At 32.5% G+C, this 20,480-nt stretch overlaps 1 protein-coding gene across 1 annotated transcript; it reads right to left on the bottom strand.

Annotated features, from left to right (window-relative positions):
* Positions 1–7,950: 7,950 nt before the first annotated feature.
* LOC133336620 (uncharacterized) lies at positions 7,951–8,931 on the bottom strand. The gene has a single exon (XM_061544902.1). The coding sequence runs from the start codon at positions 8,929–8,931 to the stop codon at positions 7,951–7,953; it is 981 nt and encodes a 326-aa protein (XP_061400886.1).
* Between the last annotated feature and the right edge of the window lie 11,549 nt (positions 8,932–20,480).

Genomic DNA, 20,480 nt, shown 5'->3' with positions numbered 1-20,480 from the left:
TTCGAAAAACTAAGGAAGATATTCGAAAAAAACATTTTTTTTTTGAAAATATTTCACGGAATTGCAATTTTCGAATTTCGAAAAAATTAAAGTTGTGCTGAATAAAGCTCAAGTTGTGCTCAATTGTGCCGTTAAATTTTTTTCGATATCATGTACCGTTTTCGAAATAATCGATATTTTCGAACGTATTGCAGGATTGCAATTTTCGAATTTCGAAAAAATTAAAGTTGTGCTGAATTGTACTAGCAGAGCACACAATTGTGCCGTTTAAAATTTTTCAATATCTCTTACCATTTTCGAGAAAAATACGATTTTCGAACATATGCCAGAATGCCGAGCACATAATTGTGCCGTTTAAATTTTTTGAATATCTTTAACCGTTTTCAAGTTTTTGCAATTTCGAATATATTATATAAAACCAGTAGTTTGTATGAAAACTCTTTGTAAATTTGGTAAAAATCTAAATATCAAAATGCGCTAAATTGTGCTGATTTGTGCTCGCCTAGCACAGTTTTTTGTCCATACATTACAAATTTCTATTGATACTCGTTCCTCGCTAAAATTTAAAAATGCTTATAATTTCCATAAAAATTAGAATTTATGAAATCTGAAAGTTGTGCTGATTTGTGCTAACCTAGCACAAATTTTTCGCCATACAGTGCAAATTTCTATCGCTACTCGTTACTCGCTAAAATTGAAAAATGCTTATAATTTCCATAAAAATTAGAATTTTTGAAATCTGAAAGTTGTGCTAATTTGTGCTATTTTAGCACAAATTTTCGCCATACATCGCGAAATTGTGTTGTAATTTTGCTAAAAATGCAAATATCAAAATGTGCTAAATTGTGCTGAGTTGTCCATACATTACAAATTTCTATCGCTACTCGTTACTCCCTAAATTTGAAAAAATCCTTTTAATTTCCATAAAAATTAGAATTTTTGAAATCTGAAAGTTGTGCTGATTTGTGCTAACCTAGCACAAATTTTTCGCCATACATTGCAAATTTCTATCGCTACACGTTACTCGCTGATTTGTGCTAGCCTAGCACAACTTTTCGTCCATACATCGCGAAATTTTGTTTCCACTCGTTACTCGTTAAAATCGATCATATTTATTTGGGGATAAAAATCGTTGTAATTTTGCTAAAAATGCAAATATCAAAATGCGCTAAATTGTGCTGAGTTGTGCTCTCCTAGCACAAATTTTTCGGCATACATTGCAAATTTCTATCGCTTCTCGTTACTATACCAAATTTCGTGCAAATCGAAAGATATATAGGGACCATTTACATTAACTCGGACGAAAATATATATATGAGCAATATGTACATCTGAACCGATTTTCACCAATTCCAATAGGGTTCGTCCTTGGGCCAAATAAATGAGCTGTACCAAAATTCATCCAAATCGGATTATAAATGCGACTTGTACTTAGTTTACAATTTAACATTAACATTAACGGACGTGCATAAATCGACTCAGGGAGTTATTCTATGTTTATTCTCAAAAGGAACCATTCGTCTATCTCGATTTCTTTTGCTTGTTACAAACATATGCACAAAGCCATAATACCCTGAAACACAGTGCGGTCAAGGGTATAAAGACGGTAAATGTGTGTACAGTACTAATTTGTGTATACAGTCCAAATTATTTGATTCGCTTCTTATCAAATTGTACAAATTCTGTCATCAGTATCACTTTTTTGATTCAGATATTTCTACCTTTATCATTTTCATAAATACAAATTGTGAGTTGGCCACACCTACGTAAAGGTGGTTTGTGAACTTAGTAAAGATCTGTGGTTTGTATATTCACTAACATTTTGCTATATTTGCAATTTTTACCATTGCCTATTTTCAACATGGCCAATTCTGATCTATAAAAGGGACAATTTGTATGGGGGTACTGTTTCTCCTGCCCCATTTCTTATACTAACCCTTTGTGGCCCAATGTTGCCCACAGGAAACAAAATATGTTCATATGTCAAGGCCTGATTATGAACGACACAAATCAAAAGAAACATTAAAAAATTCAAAATTTTGGTAAAGTTATGAGGTTTCAATATAGATAAGAGGATAAATTTGTGCACCGTACTAATTTATGTATATTTATGTATACAAATGATTTATATCGCTTCGTATTCGAATTGTACGAGTTCTGTCATCAGAATTACTTTTGATTATTTTAAAAACGAATATAGAGAATAATTTAAAATGCTTTTTCCGTAGATTTTACATTTGGTTTTCTTGATATTGTACTTTCGTTTTCCAAAAGAATGTGCATAACCTTTTTAGGGTAGTTGCATTAAATCTATGAACAAATGGTTAAAGGAATCTGTGTTTGAGAGTTTTCTAAAGTAAATAAGAGAGATTATTTTACTGTGTAGAAGAACTTTTTGTAAAGGCTCAAGTGCTAACATATGGGAGTTGTTGACCTAATGTTGACCTACAAATATAATTACATCTATTCCAACATTTCTGAAAATTAAAATAAATACCTTTATTTGGCTTAATATGTGGTATGATAAATATGATCATTTATTTAGCATATATGCAATGGAATTGACAATTTAAACCCACTGTTAACGAAATCCCGTCCAATGTACATGTACTATAACATACATTTTGAACGTTATATTTTTTTAGTATTTTGTCCTCTTTATTGTTAATTTAATTAAAAAAAAGAAGAAAATATGTGGTGGGTAGGTTTGGTAAAAATTAACGAATTTATGAGAAATATATTTCAGAAAATAGTTGCCATTTAATTTATGTAAAATTTTCGAAGCAAAAAATACGCATAGTATTTTCCTCACGACGGTACACTATGATTTACTGATACCCCAATATATTAAATAATCTTGTTATTGTTAAATATAAAATTATGTCAGTATGTGATACTCATGTTTATATTTATACTAGCAGGCCCGCAAACGTTGTTCTGCCGTATCAAAATTGCATTAATTTAGGTTTGGTAAAAATTAACGAATTCATGAGAGATATATTTCAGAAAATATTTGCCATTTAATTTATGTCAAATAATTTATGAGACATATATTTCAGAAAATATTTGCCATTTAATTTATGTCAAATATTCGAAGCAAAAAATACCCAGAGTATTTTCCTTACGACGGTAAACTTTGATGTACTGATGCCCCAATGTATTAAGTAATATTACGAACTTATTCCACCAAACATTTTTCAGGAGAAGGTCAAGTTTTGATCTAACTTCTCTCACCTCAAAAGATAATTTAGTATGAATGGCGTAATTTGTGAAGACGAGTATCTGTAGAATGTTCGTTCTCACTCACTGCTTTACTGCTTTATGCTACTTGCCCTACGCAAATTGATTTATGCTAATTGCATTACGCAAATGACGTAATTGGTCTGTATTGATGACTCATCCTTCTCTTTTCCTCTTACTGTGTTGTGTGATCATATTGTGTTCTATCTCTTTCCCTCTTATTGTTTTATGTCGTCCGTCTGTTCAATATTTGCTTTCGTCTTCCCCAATGTGGTCCATTTATAATTGATTTATGCTAATTGCTTTACGCAAATTATGTAATTGGTCCATCTCTTTTCCTCTTGGTGTGTTGTGTGATCATATTGTGTTCTATCTCTTTCCCTCTTATTGTTTTATGTCGTCCGTCTGTTCAATATTTTCTTTCGTCTTCCCCAATGTAGTCCATTTATAATTGATTTATGCTAATTGCTTTACGCAAATGACGTAATTGGTCCATCTCTTTTCCTCTTGGTGTGATATGTGATCATATTGTGTTCTACCTCTTTCCCTCTTATTATTTTATACCGTCCGTCTGTTCAATATTTTCTTTCTTCTTCCCTAATGTGGTCCGTTTGTATGACCTTGATGACCCTGAAAGTTTATTGGTCCCTGAAATCAATAGCGCGTGTGTCCCATATTTGTTCTTTCCCCCTTTGTTCCGTATATTTCCCGTAAGCTTGTGTTTGTTTCCTCCTTTCCCTATCCACTTGTTTTCTTTTTTGTCTTGTCCAATGCGGACATTTCGTATGACCTTAAAGACCCTGCATCAATACCGCTTGTGTCCGATATTTGTTCTTCCCCCCTTTCTTCCGTATTTTTTCGGTAAGCTTATATGTGTCCCCCTCCTTCCCTATCCACTTGTATTCTTTTTTTTGTTTTGTCTTCCCAATGAGGTCCATTCATATGATCTTGATGACCCTGAAACAATACCGCTTCTGTCCCATATTTGTTCTTCTCCCCTTTCTTCCGTATTTTTTCGGTAAGTTTATATGTCTCCCCCCTTCCCTATTCACTTGTTTTCGTGATGCAGTGTCGCAGTGCGCCCACCGCTCTCGCCTACATTTATCCCCCCTTCTCTACCCACTTGTTTTTTCTTGGTTGCACAATATTGTGAAATACATGAAGCAGTGTCTCATATGATTGTCTATTGGTACAAGAATCAATCCGATCATGGGTGTCTTATCAGAAAGAATTAGTTTCTGTTTATTTAATGCATACAAGTTGTTGTTATTTTTTTCCAATATGAATCCACTGTTTGTAGTTTGTTAGAATTTACAATATGTAATGTCTGTCCATTTAGCCAATTTGAATCTTAAGTCTCTTATCAGCAAGTGTTTGTTGCTATGGTTGGAGAGGCGCCCATCGGTCTATAGATTCTACCAAGACCATACGTCTGCCCCACCATTGATTATCTGTAATATTATTATTGTTTCTAATATTTGAAGTAAGCCTGTCTCTTTAAAGTATTGATCAGGTGTTGGATGCACAAATGTTAGTTTGTTGTTTTACTCTGACTATTGAATTGAATGCATGTATGTTGTTTTTGTTGTTTCTAACATGAATTCAAGAACAATATATGCAAGATCATTATTTCATGACATTTTAATTTTCTTTAGTTTAATGTATTTTTTATAGTTGTCAATGCATTTCATTTGAAAACTATACATTTTCTAGCATAAGCGTAGATGGTGAATAAATATATTTATGCATATTTAGAAAATATAATAGGTGAAATGTTAACAAACAATTTCTCTTTCTTACTAATACTTTGTTCTATGATCATGCTGCAATTAAATTTTATGATAGAAAATACTAGATTTTGGGGGAGCATTATATGATTGATCCTTATCAATCAGTTATTTAATGTAAACAAATATAATGTTTAAAAGCGAAGGAAAATTTGAAACATGCATTCAGTTTAAAAAATCTCCACATTAAGTGAAATTGAAAAAATAGTGAAGAAAATGGAGCTGAACAACCAATATTTGAACGTTTTCATTGAGGAGGAAAACGAACATTTAGAAGCATTAAGTGAAATTGAAAAAATAGTGAAGAAAATGGAGCTGAACAACCAATATTTAAACATTTTCATTGAGGAGGAAAACGAACATTTAGAAGCATTCCACAGAATAATAAAAGTTTATGAACAAGAACAGCAACAACAAATAAACTTAAGATTGAAGATGGATTCGAAGCAGGGAGCAGCAGCAGCGATGAGTACACACAGTCGCAGGAAACGGTGTCCACAACATTAGACGATGAGGAGGACATCGGAAATGAGGAGGGTGTTAGGAATGAGGAGGACATAGAAAGTTACCCATTCATACCTGAAGGACAATCCTTATGGACATTGGATCCTAATGATCCATGGTTAAAAGATTAGAAATATTATTATAAAAAATAAAGAAGTAGTTATTGATATAATATTTTCTTCTCTAAATATAAGTTTGAGTTACGCTAAGTTTAAGCTATAGGTATGTAGGCTCGATTAATTTGTGCTAACAATAAAAAAGATAAATAAAAAAATCGAAATAAATGTTTGATTACGTTTAAGTTGGGTTTTTGTTAAATACACTTAACACAAAGTTTTATAGTATTGCATAAACTCAATATATACCACATTAGAATTCAAAATCATCAATTCTGTCTATTGAACATGGAATATAAAGAAGAAACAACTATGAAAATTTAAATTCATAATATATTAATCGTTTTTAAAGTGCTTTAAAGCAATTTTTTCTTATATATATATATATATATATATATATAGAAAGGTTTGGTTTGGGTTTGTTTCAAAATAAAGTTAATTAGTATTATTTTGTTTGTGGCTTTGTATCCTAAAACATGACATAATATAGAATGTAATATATTTTTGATTTAAAACATAACACTTTTTCCATACCTATGCAAGCTAGCTATGAGTTAAAGAAAAAATTAAGTTAAAAAATTAATAAGTAGTAATATTAATACGATTTTTTATTTATAGGTTTATATATCAAATATATATAAAACATGTGTAAAAAGTCAACTGAAATATAAAAAAATTATCAATAGTTAAAAGTTAGTATTACTAACGTAAAATTTTCAAAACTAGATGGCGTGGTTTGAGTTCAATGGGTTCTAGTTGGTTGTTTAACGTTAAACTGGGTTCATTTTGGGTTCGGGTTGGGTATGATGATTTATAGTACATTAGATACAAATTTGTTATAGGTTCCTTTAGTTGCATCATAAATTACCCATTTACTCTTTGGCTTGCATTTGATTAAACAAGTATCATGTTATTTTTTGTGTTTATTTATTAAATATATTTAATTAGTATTGTTAGCAATAATATTAAAGTAACATGTTAATAATCATGTTGATATTTTGTGATGATATGCACTTGTATATTTCTAGGTGAAGAGTATTTTACACCAATAGTATACATACAATAAATGTTTTGTTTTAATATTCCCATTTTTGAAAGAAGTTATAAATGGTATACTTATAGTAAGCAAAAATAAGCTTGGAATTTTTTATATATTTTATAAGACTTTTCCGTACCTATTCAAGTACAATGCCTGGTTATGAGTTAAAGAATAGAAGTAAGTATAGAATTTAAAAAATTGGCAGCTAGTAATAGTAAAAAGATTTTTTATTTATAAATTTATATACCAAATATGTATAAAAACATGTAAAGAAAGTCAACAGAAATATAAACAAGTGAAAAAGGCGTTAAGTTCGGCCGGGCCGAACTTTTTATACCCTCCACCATAGGTATACTGACAGTTTTTTGAAATGGGGATTCAATTGTCATAAAAAAACTAAGACATATGTAGACTACAGAGATATTTCATAAACCACAGGGTTCCAATAAATAACTCGAATATAAAATTACAATAAATTCGATTGAAAAATGTATCCTAAAACCACAAAATAAACGAAACAGAACGAAAATTTTATTAATAAAATCTTTCCTACAAATTATGGAAGTACTTGATTTATAACATTTTTCGTCAGAATTTAGAAAGTGGTGGTTTAACTTCAATTTTTTGTTGGTGTTTAATTTATCTAGTTCAATTTTAACCGGGTCTGAGTTTTGAAATGCTTTGGGAGGGTTGAACGATCCAATTATAAACAGTCCTGATGCATTTGTGGCACGACTACATGCAACATAGAGAGCGGCTCTGGTCATTCGGCTAAGACTGTGCACACCAACTTTTGACAACAAAGAAAATTGTCGACGCTCTATGCAAATGTCATTATTTCGTTTGAACTGAAATGATCTTATACACTTTTCAATCGGAGTCCAAGACGGTTCTAAACAATGAGGCTGTTGTCGTCGCGCTTCTTTCCCAATATTTTCGTCCGAAAACTTCAACCAAATTGTTTTTGGATTTGACGATCCATGTTCAAAGTCCATACTCATTAAAACTCCTGTAGCTCCATTGACCAAACCATCAGGTGTGTTTACGTTGATGGTTACCATATACTTCGCTGATTGTTTCAAATGCAACTCAAAGCAGAGACCTTGTGTCTCGGAAGTCTTCATTTTTGCAATATTGCTCAGTATACATATTCTCTGGTCAGGATTCATTTAATAGCGTCATGAGCTTTTGAAATGAACAATGTTGAAGGTATTTTATTTAATTTCATGATGTTGTAGTTATCCACTTCTTCATTGCAAAGAAATTAATGAATTGCATCAATTGGAACATCATTCGAATCATGTACTATTCTTGATTTAAATATGTTCACGTCTTCAATTGTCATTTCTCCATTTGACATTCTGTTAAGGGCTTGTGCAAAAGCTAAATCTTCCCTTTGACGCATTATTTCTGCCAATTCATAAAACTGAAAAAGATCCCACAACCTAGAACCAACAATAGCTCCGTAAGGATTTGAGGTGTTGTCACTAAAAATCCATCTATCCCCAACTGGTGGAAGTTGTTTACAGTCACCAAACGCTAGAACTGAAATGCCACCAAATGGATTAGCGTTCTTAAATATTTGCTTTAGTCGAGCGTCAAGATAACCTAGCATTCTCGACCCTACCATAGATATTTCATCTATAATTATTAGGTTTAAATCAAATATTTTTGCAATTATTGAGTTAACCGTGTCATTGCTAAGAGGAAGCAGTTCTCCCGAGAATTGATTTACAGGAAGAGAAAACAGTGCATGCAATGTGGATCCTCCAATACCAAATGCCGCTTTTCCAGTTGGAGCGGTTAATAAAACTTTAGGTAGATCTGGGTTACTACCAGGAACAGAGTTAAGTCTGTGAGTGATAGTTTGATAAATGGGTCTAACTACAACAGCACCGCCACCTACATATTCATAGAATTTTACTTTTTGAACTACATTTTGAAGAATGTGATTTAAGTATGCTCGCTGTTTGTTATTAAGGGATCTAACATCGGCGAGAAAATCGTTTTCGCTAATTAGGGGAGGTAGTTTTATAAATCGAACATCCTCTATTCTGGCGGTATCACTGTTACCTTCAACATCAAAAATATTCAAATCGGTGTCCACTTCAGGTATTGCCAATGCACGAAATTCATCATCAAGCATTTGAGTTGCAGCAACATTATCGTCTCCATTATTAGCGGTAATGTTATGTTCATCTTGTACATTTGTTAATATTTCGTCCAACTCGCCTGCTTTAAACATTTCAAATTGCACCCTATTTGCGTCTATTGCATCTTTATGGACCAGACAAGTATTTTCATTGTCATTCTGCAATATCTCTTCTGCTTTATTTCTCCAAGGCAAATACAGCATCACGAGAGATCGAAAATATTCATTCCGGTTTGTATGAGCGTTGAATGTAGGAAACCGTATAATAGCCGGATTGTTCCTTTTGTAAACATATCCCGAATTGTTTCTCAATCGGATAGGAGCTCCAACTTGATCTAAATTAGTATCATCATTCTCAAAGAAATCATCGTCTTCTTCTTGAGATCGAGATTTTCTCAATTTCCTAGAATAACTATAATATGCAGAGAAATGTGCCAAGCAAATATTTTCTAAAATGTCGGGGCGTTGGATGTAGTGATCCAGAATATTTAATTTAAAAATGTCAGTGGATTCCCTTCTAAGGTTTTGTAAGTCCCGCTTTGACTTAATCATTCGGACTCGTTTTTCCGGTGGAAATGTGTTAACATAGACCTCGGCGCTACTACACTGTGACATACACATACCAAGTATACTGTAGGATGCTTCTTGTGCGGATACTTCTGAAGCATTGATGAATTTATTTCCAATATGTTGTAGCCTTTCTTTGACGGAATAGTTGCCCCCTCTGATTTCATTAATAGCTTCTTGTAAAAGTCTGGAAACTCCTCTATTTGACTTATTGATATAATTGACAATGTATGCTGCTGTCAGATAAAATCTTTCAAATATTTGAAGTTCGTTTTCTTCAATATTTGTTAAATTTCCATTTAATAATGTATGAATTTTCTCAAAATTGTCTTTATGTTGTTTTAGTTGATCAGGTTTATATCATCCGGTAAAGGCAATAAGATTTCTGTAGTTGGCATTGGGGGGGGGGGGTGGTATGTGGAAACGACAAAACATTTGGCCTCTTATTTCCCGTTGACATGCTCTAGTATGATTGTGTCTCTGAACGTTGATGAAGGGTTCGACGTTTATATTGGAGGAATCAGTCGTAATGAATTTGTTAATAAAATTTATTACGGGTTGGAATGAAGTAGTATCCAAAATATTTAATTGTAGTGCATTATGTATCCAATAAATACCATGTAGATGCGGAGAACCGCGTTGCTGAAATTCAATCCGCCAGTAATGTTTCACAACGTGATGTTGTTCGAATACCCCGCCATTGGTTTTAAAATGTTTGAATAAATGTCTAATCCTTTGGTCAAAATATCTGGAACACGTAACCGGATCCCTTTGTATAAGCTCATATTTCCTTTGCGTACTGTAAGACATTGCCTCTTCTTCAGTAATGTCATTTCCTTCGACAATTTTTACCAGAATCACTATTAATTCTGGCCACTGAGATTCAGCAGCGGATAATGTAATAAAGAAAGTTGGTAGGTCAAATTGTCTTATCATTGCCAAAACCTTTTTCTTTTCACTTTCCCAATGGGCTGGAGAAGAACGAATGCCTTTCAGAATGTGATAGCCGTCATCGTGTTGAACTAGGTTTTGAATTATCTGATCATCCAATGCGTCAGCAGCTGTCTTGCTCCAAATTTCTTTCTTAAACATGTAGATATGCTATTTTTAATGCGGGCAAACTCTAGTTTCTTATAGGAATATAATACCTTGTCAACCCGTGCACAACGTCTGTCATATCGCCGAACTTCAGATTTTATTATTTTGCCAATTTTGGCATTACAGGTACGTTTAATACCGCAATATATTGTAGGATATGACAAATCTTCCGAGTCTTCATCCATTAATATGTCTAAAGGTCTTTGCCCTTCACCTGGAGCAACTGAAATACGCTGCAAAGGAATATTATCCACAAGGTTTTTATCTAATAGAGTTTCTTGAGGATTAAATTCGTCAACTTCAGCTTGTTCTGTGGTATTATTTATCAAGGTAGACACAATTTCCTGATCTGCAATATCGGACACAAATGGAACTTCTTCATTGGAACTCATATTTCGAAGCCAATCGCCAGATATACGAATGTTGTGTTTCCTATCGACATGATATGTTTCAGTATCGACAAGATATGTTGCAGCCTGAAAAATTTTAGCTGGCCTGATTGTTTCAGTCAGGAAACTATGCTCATATTCTAGCGTACGCTTGAGATATACCTGAACTACTTCAGTTTGATTAACCGTACGTGGAAGAACATTAACGGTTCTGTCCAACTGAATGGGGGCGTTAACAACAGCTCCCCTTAAGGCGCATTGACGGTTGTATCCAAGAGAAACAATTCTCATAAATGGAATTCTTGGTGAAACGAAGCGTTCTTCTAATGGTGTTAGTCCATACAGTTCTTCTCGTATATCGGGAAATGTTCCTTCTTCTAATTGCGTTGCTCTTAGCTTGTCGTGCATTCCGATTTTCACGGTTTATGGGATCCATTCGGTGAATATGTACGCGACAGATCCTAAACAGCCTCAGTTGTTTCAACTGAATACGAGCAGAATTCCTGGTTTCACGGTGTAGTTGCGTATTTCGGCGTTGTTCGGATATGCGGTATGATAAATCAGACCTCCTAGCTATATGTTCACGCGTGTTTCTTTCCTGTTCCATTGATCGATATGTTGCATCCTGACGACGAAGTGAATGTTGAATTGTATTTCGCTCCTGTTCGGCCATCCTGTAAGCATCATCCTGACGACGAAGTGAATGTTGAATTGTATTTCGCTCCTGTTCGGCCATCCTGTAAGCATCATCCTGTCGACGAAGCGAATGTTGAACCGTATTTCGCTCCTGTTCGGCCATTATGTATGCATCATCTTGGCGACGAAGCGAATGCTGCGGCGTATTTCGTTGCTGTTCGGCCAGTCTGAATGCATCATCCTGACGACGAAACGAGTGAAGATGCGTATTGCGTTGCTGTTCTGCCAATCGGTATACACTATCCTGACGACGAAGCGATTGAAGATGCGTATCTCTCCTGTTCCGTCAAACGGTATGTAACATCCTGACGACGAACCGTGTGCTGCTGCGTGTTTCGTGCGTTCCTTAGGATATCTGAGGGGTTTTGTTCGCGGTAGTTGCTAACTTGCATTGCAATTAATCGTTGGCGCTGTTGTGCTGATTGCTTGCGTAGTCTAGGCATCTTTGTTATTTATACGAATTTCAAACACTTCTTAAGTTATAATATTTGTATTATTAATTTTTGTTTTTTTTTTATGTACACTCACACTCTTCAAGTAACAATATTGTACTGATTTTTAAACAAAGTACTTACAGATTATATACATATTTTTTACATACCTAAATTTTAATATTTATAATACCACACTGTTCGTACCTAAATTTACATGGGTAAGGGGACTTTAATAATATAATAGTTATGCACTTGAGGTAGGTAGTTTGACCCTTTTGAAACAAACAATGTCATAAAACAGGTATATCCTTTTTTTGATATTTTGTAAAAACAAAACAGCTCTCCTTATAAAGGAAACACTTTTACCTGGTACAAATATAGGTTCTATGTCACGAGTAGGTTTGTTTACATATTGTTTATTACGTTATTTTTTTAAAGAATTATAAAACCGATATTTTCTACCTGTAAACACAAGACACGTGCATGGGTCGCGTTTTAAAATTATTGGATGTTTACAGTAACTATATGTAGGTATCATTTTACCATGTTGGTAAGACGTGTTCAAAATTTCGATTTTTCTGGGTTTTTGGAAAAAGGATTAATTTGTTATATTTGTGGTAGGAATATTTGTTTCGAACTCGGTTGAAAATGTAATCATAATTAAGGAACATTTGAGGGCACTTTTATAAGGGGGCTTGCAGAAAAAATGGAGGGTTTAAAGAGGAGGTTATATGGGGACTACCCCCAAAAGCGGGAAAATATAAATAATTTTTGGGAAGGAGATTTGTTACAAAATATGGCTAAAAATACCAAATTGCAGCGAAATCGATTAGAAAACGCACTCAAGAACCCAAAAATACCGAAAATTTGGGGCTACCAGAAAAAGTGGACCTATATTGATTATTTTAGTAGAAAGATTTGGTACCCAATAGCAACTGAAATACCGACTATAAAATACCAAATTGCAGCGAATTCGGTTGGAAAACGCGCTCAAGAACCCCAAAATGTCGAGAATTGGGGTACCTAGAAATATGGGGACTACCCGCAAAAATGGACCTATATTCATAATTTTTTTGTGGAGAGAGTTGACAACTCAAAATACTAAACTACAGCCAATTCGGTGGAAAAACACGACCAAAACCACAAATACTTAAAACCCCAAAAAATGAAAATACTACCAGAAAAAGTGGGCCTATACTTATAATTTTTTGTGGAGACACTTAGTACCCAACAAGAACCCAATGTAGCAAATTTCAGCGAATTCGGCTGAAAAACGCGCTCAAGAACCCCAAAATACTGAAAATTGGTTGATACCCTTATATGGGGGCTACCCTAAAAAATGGACATATATACATAATTTTTTGTAGAGAGATTTGGTACCTATAAAGAACTCAAAATACTAAATTACAGCCAATTCGGTGAAAAAATACGACCAAAATCCCCAAAATACTGAAAATTAGGAGGTACCGTTATATGGGGGCTACCAGAAAATATGGACCTATACTTATAAATTTTTGTGGAGACATTAAGTATCCAATAAGAACCCAATGTACCAAATTTCAGCGAATTCGTCTGAAAAACGCGCTCAAGAACCCCAAAATACCGAAATTTGGCGGGTACCCTTATATGGGAGCTATGCCTAAACGTGGACCGATATATCCCATCTTCGAACTTGACCTGCCTGCAGACAAAAGACAACCCTATGCAAAATTTCAGCACCCTATCTCAATTCTCTCAGAAGATAGCGTGATTACACAGACGGACGGACGGACAAGTCTAGATCGTCTTAGAATTTTACCCCGATCAAGAATATATATACTTTATGAGTCGGAAATGAATATTTCGATGAGTTACAAACGGAATGACAAAATTAATATACCCTCCATACTATGGTGGAGGGTATAAAAACAATAAAAATTTATCAATAGTTAAACTTCTTAATATTAGCGCCTTTCCAACAGCAAATTTCAACTCCACAAAAATAACATACTGCCCTATCTCTTTCTCCGGTATAGTAAAATCCAATCATATCCAGCTCTTTGGGTTCCGGAGTTTCCAAGGGCCGGAAATTAAACGTTTTCCATCGTTCATCTTCATTTTCAAGATTTTCTTTAAGCAAGTTGAATGGTTTTAAATTTGAGAAATTCATCTTTACTGCAAAACTTAAGATTGAACACTAAATAATAATTTCAAAAATCAGTTCCATTTTTATAGAAATAAGTAACAACGTATGTTTATGTATTCATTATGTTTTTAATTTTAGTATCTTTCTAATGTACTTAGCACTCTTCTTCATATTGAACATAGAATAAATCGTTCGGTTTTTATTGACCCATGTATGTATTATTTCCTTTGTATATATTATCATTTCATAGTAATAGGAGTATGTATCAGAGTATGGTATAATTATAGAAGGGCATGACATAATTATACATTAAGACATATGATTCCATTTTTAAAAATTCAGCTTTCAAAATTTACACGTGATTGTAATAACTACAAAATAATTTATTTTCTGCCAGATTTTAAAGTTTCTTGCCTTTATTATATATATATATATATATATATAAACATAAGTTTTAAAATATATAGTCAAATCTTGAGAACAATGTGCATGAAAAAAGTGATATGAATTTTATTGATTATAAGTTCATAATAAAAAAATATATTTATACATAGCATGTGTAATTATAAAAACAATTGCCATACAAATTTAAAAACTTTAGAAAATAAATATTTTTATTTATATAATATTATAGAATTTATTTTTCATATTATTTGAAATTGACTACCTTCTACATGTCTAATAATTATATAATTAATATATTATGTCTGCTTCCCGTAGTTCTTCAATAATAGAAAAAATCTCATTAGTATAATCATCATTTCCTGATTGATGCAATTCCAATAACAACTTTATTCTTTCAACTAATACGTTTGGATCATGCCAGTATACATATTCCGGTTTTGCAAGATTAATTTTCATTAGACCATCCCCACTATGTGTACCGCCAGTCAATTTTTTTTTATAATATTCTTATATTTGTAGCCTTTGTTTGGCTTTACTCGTTCATTAGGATTATAATCCACTTTGTATGCATTTGAATCCAATAAAATTTTCTTATAAATCTCCAGTTCGGAAGCATCATAATTTTTTGGCTTTTGATGAAATAGAAGTTCAAACAAGCCTGGCGTAAGTGCCCAATGTTGGTTTCCAATGATAATTTTTCCATTGTTCATTTTTAATGGTTTATCTCCAAATTTCCACTCTCCGTTTATGTCTTTATGTGGACCATATACAGTATCTAGTTTATGAATTTGTTTCAAAAATGAAATATTCATGTTTTCCACATCTTCATCATCATTTTCAGAATAGAATGTTTCGTCTCGTGTTTCATTATAGTTATTAGGTTGGTATTGTGTATAATCTAAATTGAAATCGTCCTCTTCTGGTGTATGTGGGTTTATTTTATCTTGTTAGGAGTACTAGTATGTGGATGTTCTTTGAACCCATTTACATTTTCAGCATTGTGTATCAAATACTTAGGAATATTTGCACTATTTATTTGAACTAATTTTTGTAGTTCTTCTGTTATGGGTTTGAATGGTCTATTCAGTTCTGCCGTTTTTACATCCTCTCCCATTTTGATGCTTTGGCATTTTTTCTTCAGTTCATTTCGGGAACGAACAAGTTTTTTTAACAAATGTTCGTTTTCCACGGTTTCTTTTATACTATTTACCCATGACTTATCTATACTATATAAATATTGATTCCTTTGATTTGTTATTAATATAAATAATATTGATATAATTAATTCAATGTTGCCACATTGTTCCGTTCATAGATTTGTGGAGATATAGAATATAAAATTGGAAAGAGAAAACGAGACTAAGAATAATTTTTACATTAAAAAATAACCTCAACAGTCCAATATGATATCATCTTCATTAAAATATGAAATAAATCAAAAAATTCCAAGTCTATTTGTTGCTAACTGTAATGCTGAGGAACATATAACAAACCTGTACCTAATGTACCATAAATCAACATACCCAACCTAAACAATACCCATCTCGAGCCTAAATGAACCCAGTTTAACGTTATAACAACCAACTAAGAACTAAGACTACGCCATCTACCATGGAAAATTTTACGTTACGTTTTACTTCAACTCATGGAATGGGTTTGATATTTGTTTCCTTATTATTGAAGGCAATACAAATTAAAACCTTATAATATAGTTTTTATTAGAATAAAACTATAAAAATAATACATATTAGATACAATTTTGCTATTCATTACCTTTAATGTATGTCTCATTTGCATTAAATGTCTAAACAACATTTGTAATATTTTTCATATTTTCATGCGAAGATAAAATATACCACCTATAACTTCATTCAAAGATGGTAATGTCCAAACAAAACATCTGTTGCATCAAATCTTTATAATTGAAATCTGTACACAATGTACAGACCGAACCCAAATGAACACAGTTTAACGTTATAACAACCAACCAGAACCCATTGAACTCAAACCAAGTCGTATAGTTTTGAAAATTTTACGTTAATAATACTAACTTTTAACTATTGATAAATTTTATTTTTTATATTTCGGTTGACTTTCTTTAAATGTTTTTATACATATATAATATATAAATTTATAAATAAAAAATCTTATAACTATTTATAGTTGTCAGTTTTTAAATTCAACATTTCTTTAACTCAACTAGCCATTGTACTTACATCTGTATGGAAAAAGTCTTATATATGAAATGCATTTTTATGTTTGATGTGGTTTTGTGTTACTTTAACTCATCTAGAACTTGGTGGAAAATATATAAAATTGTCTGGAAAAAGTGTTACAACATTTTCCATAATACAAAAATGACTCAAATCGCACGAGGCAACGAAATAGATTAAATTTTAAAGGAGCAGTAAAAAAACCCCAAAATGTTAGAGTTTCAAGAACGCGGTTCGGGTTGGGCTCTTTTAAACAATAATAGTTTGAAAATCAATATCAATAAATGTGCTCCAATACGAGGATTGCAATATATACCCAATCTATATTAGCTGAAATTAGATAGGCTTGTATAAATATTACAAATAATGATATATATTGTTTCAAGAGGTGCATGATAGTTGATTTAGAATCAACACTATCACAACATCATACGACTAAGATCTTGCCGCATATATATTGTTTATTACGTTATTTTTTTAAAGAATTATAAAACCGATATTTTCTACCTGTAAACACAAGACACGTGCATGGGTCGCGTTTTAAAATTATTGGATGTTTACAGTAACTATATGTAGGTATCATTTTACCATGTTGGTAAGACGTGTTCAAAATTTCGATTTTTCTGGGTTTTTGGAAAAAGGATTAATTTGTTATATTTGTGGTAGGAATATTTGTTTCGAACTCGGTTGAAAATGTAATCATAATTAAGGAACATTTGAGGGCACTTTTATAAGGGGGCTTGCAGAAAAAATGGAGGGTTTAAAGAGGAGGTTATATGGGGACTACCCCCAAAAGCGGGAAAATATAAATAATTTTTGGGAAGGAGATTTGTTACAAAATATGGCTAAAAATACCAAATTGCAGCGAAATCGATTAGAAAATGCACTCAAGAACCCAAAAATACCGCAAATTGGGGGCTACTAGAAAAAATGGACCTATATTGATTATTTTAGTAGAAAGATTTGGTACCCAATAGCAACTGAAATACCGACTATAAAATACCAAATTGCAGCGAATTCGGTTGGAAAACGCGCTCAAGAACCCCAAAATGTCGAGAATTGGGGTACCTAGAAATATGGGGACTACCCGCAAAAATGGACCTATATTCATAATTTTTTTGTGGAGAGAGTTGACAACTCAAAATACTAAACTACAGCCAATTCGGTGGAAAAACACGACCAAAACCACAAATACTTAAAACCCCAAAAAATGAAAATACTACCAGAAAAAGTGGGCCTATACTTATAATTTTTTGTGGAGACACTTAGTACCCAACAAGAACCCAATGTAGCAAATTTCAGCGAATTCGGCTGAAAAACGCGCTCAAGAACCCCAAAATACTGAAAATTGGTTGATACCCTTATATGGGGGCTACCCTAAAAAATGGACATATATACATAATTTTTTGTAGAGAGATTTGGTACCTATAAAGAACTCAAAATACTAAATTACAGCCAATTCGGTAAAAAAATACGACCAAAATCCCCAAAATACTGAAAATTAGGAGGTACCGTTATATGGGGGCTACCAGAAAATATGGACCTATACTTATAAATTTTTGTGGAGACATTAAGTATCCAATAAGAATCCAATGTACCAAATTTCAGCGAATTCGTCTGAAAAACGCGCTCAAGAACCCCAAAATACCGAAATTTGGCGGGTACCCTTATATGGGAGCTATGCCTAAACGTGGACCGATATATCCCATCTTCGAACTTGACCTGCCTGCAGACAAAAGACAACCCTATGCAAAATTTCAGCACCCTATCTCAATTCTCTCAGAAGATAGCGTGATTACACAGACGGACGGACGGACAAGTCTAGATCGTCTTAGAATTTTACCCCGATCAAGAATATATATACTTTATGAGTCGGAAATGAATATTTCGATGAGTTACAAACGGAATGACAAAATTAATATACCCTCCATACTATGGTGGAGGGTATAAAAACAATAAAAATTTATCAATAGTTAAACTTCTTAATATTAGCGCCTTTCCAACAGCAAATTTCAACTCCACAAAAATAACATACTGCCCTATCTCTTTCTCCGGTATAGTAAAATCCAATCATATCCAGCTCTTTGGGTTCCGGAGTTTCCAAGGGCCGGAAATTAAACGTTTTCCATCGTTCATCTTCATTTTCAAGATTTTCTTTAAGGAAGTTGAATGGTTTTAAATTTGAGAAATTCATCTTTACTGCAAAACTTAAGATTGAACACTAAATAATAATTTCAAAAATCAGTTCCATTTTTATAGAAATAAGTAACAACGTATGTTTATGTATTCATTATGTTTTTAATTTTAGTATCTTTCTAATGTACTTAGCACTCTTCTTCATATTGAACATAGAATAAATCGTTCGGTTTTTATTGACCCATGTATGTATTATTTCCTTTGTATATATTATCATTTCATAGTAATAGGAGTATGTATCAGAGTATGGTATAATTATAGAAGGGCATGACATAATTATACATTAAGACATATGATTCCATTTTTAAAAATTCAGCTTTCAAAATTTACACGTGATTGTAATAACTACAAAATAATTTATTTTCTGCCAGATTTTAAAGTTTCTTGCCTTTATTATATATATATATATATAAACATAAGTTTTAAAATATATAGTCAAATCTTGAGAACAATGTGCATGAAAAAAGTGATATGAATTTTATTGATTATAAGTTCATATTAAAAAAATATATTTATACATAGCATGTGTAATTATAAAAACAATTGCCATACAAATTTAAAAACTTTAGAAAATAAATATTTTTATTTATATAATATTATAGAATTTATTTTTCATATTATTTGAAATTGACTACCTTCTACATGTCTAATAATTATATAATTAATATATTATGTCTGCTTCCCGTAGTTCTTCAATAATAGAAAAAATCTCATTAGTATAATCATCATTTCCTGATTGATGCAATTCCAATAACAACTTTATTCTTTCAACTAATACGTTTGGATCATGCCAGTATACATATTCCGGTTTTGCAAGATTAATTTTCATTAGACCATCCCCACTATGTGTACCGCCAGTCAATTTTTTTTTATAATATTCTTATATTTGTAGCCTTTGTTTGGCTTTACTCGTTCATTAGGATTATAATCCACTTTGTATGCATTTGAATCCAATAAAATTTTCTTATAAATCTCCAGTTCGGAAGCATCATAATTTTTTGGCTTTTGATGAAATAGAAGTTCAAACAAGCCTGGCGTAAGTGCCCAATGTTGGTTTCCAATGATAATTTTTCCATTGTTCATTTTTAATGGTTTATCTCCAAATTTCCACTCTCCGTTTATGTCTTTATGTGGACCATATACAGTATCTAGTTTATGAATTTGTTTCAAAAATGAAATATTCATGTTTTCCACATCTTCATCATCATTTTCAGAATAGAATGTTTCGTCTCGTGTTTCATTATAGTTATTAGGTTGGTATTGTGTATAATCTAAATTGAAATCGTCCTCTTCTGGTGTATGTGGGTTTATTTTATCTTGTTAGGAGTACTAGTATGTGGATGTTCTTTGAACCCATTTACATTTTCAGCATTGTGTATCAAATACTTAGGAATATTTGCACTATTTATTTGAACTAATTTTTGTAGTTCTTCTGTTATGGGTTTGAATGGTCTATTCAGTTCTGCCGTTTTTACATCCTCTCCCATTTTGATGCTTTGGCATTTTTTCTTCAGTTCAT

The sequence above is a fragment of the Musca vetustissima genome, unplaced genomic scaffold, assembly GCF_032173495.1.
Source record: "Musca vetustissima isolate MV318-11 ecotype Yass unplaced genomic scaffold, APGP_CSIRO_Mvet_v1 utg29693, whole genome shotgun sequence".
Taxonomy (NCBI): domain Eukaryota; kingdom Metazoa; phylum Arthropoda; class Insecta; order Diptera; family Muscidae; genus Musca; species Musca vetustissima.
The sequence above is the reverse complement of the archived record's forward strand: the minus strand, read 5'-3'. Positions and strand labels throughout refer to the sequence as shown.

Excerpts from the sequence above, each read along its gene's own strand:
- LOC133336620 (XM_061544902.1), bottom strand. The coding sequence starts at position 8,931 with ATGTTTAAAGCAGGCGAGTTGGACGAAATATTAACAAATGTACAAGAT.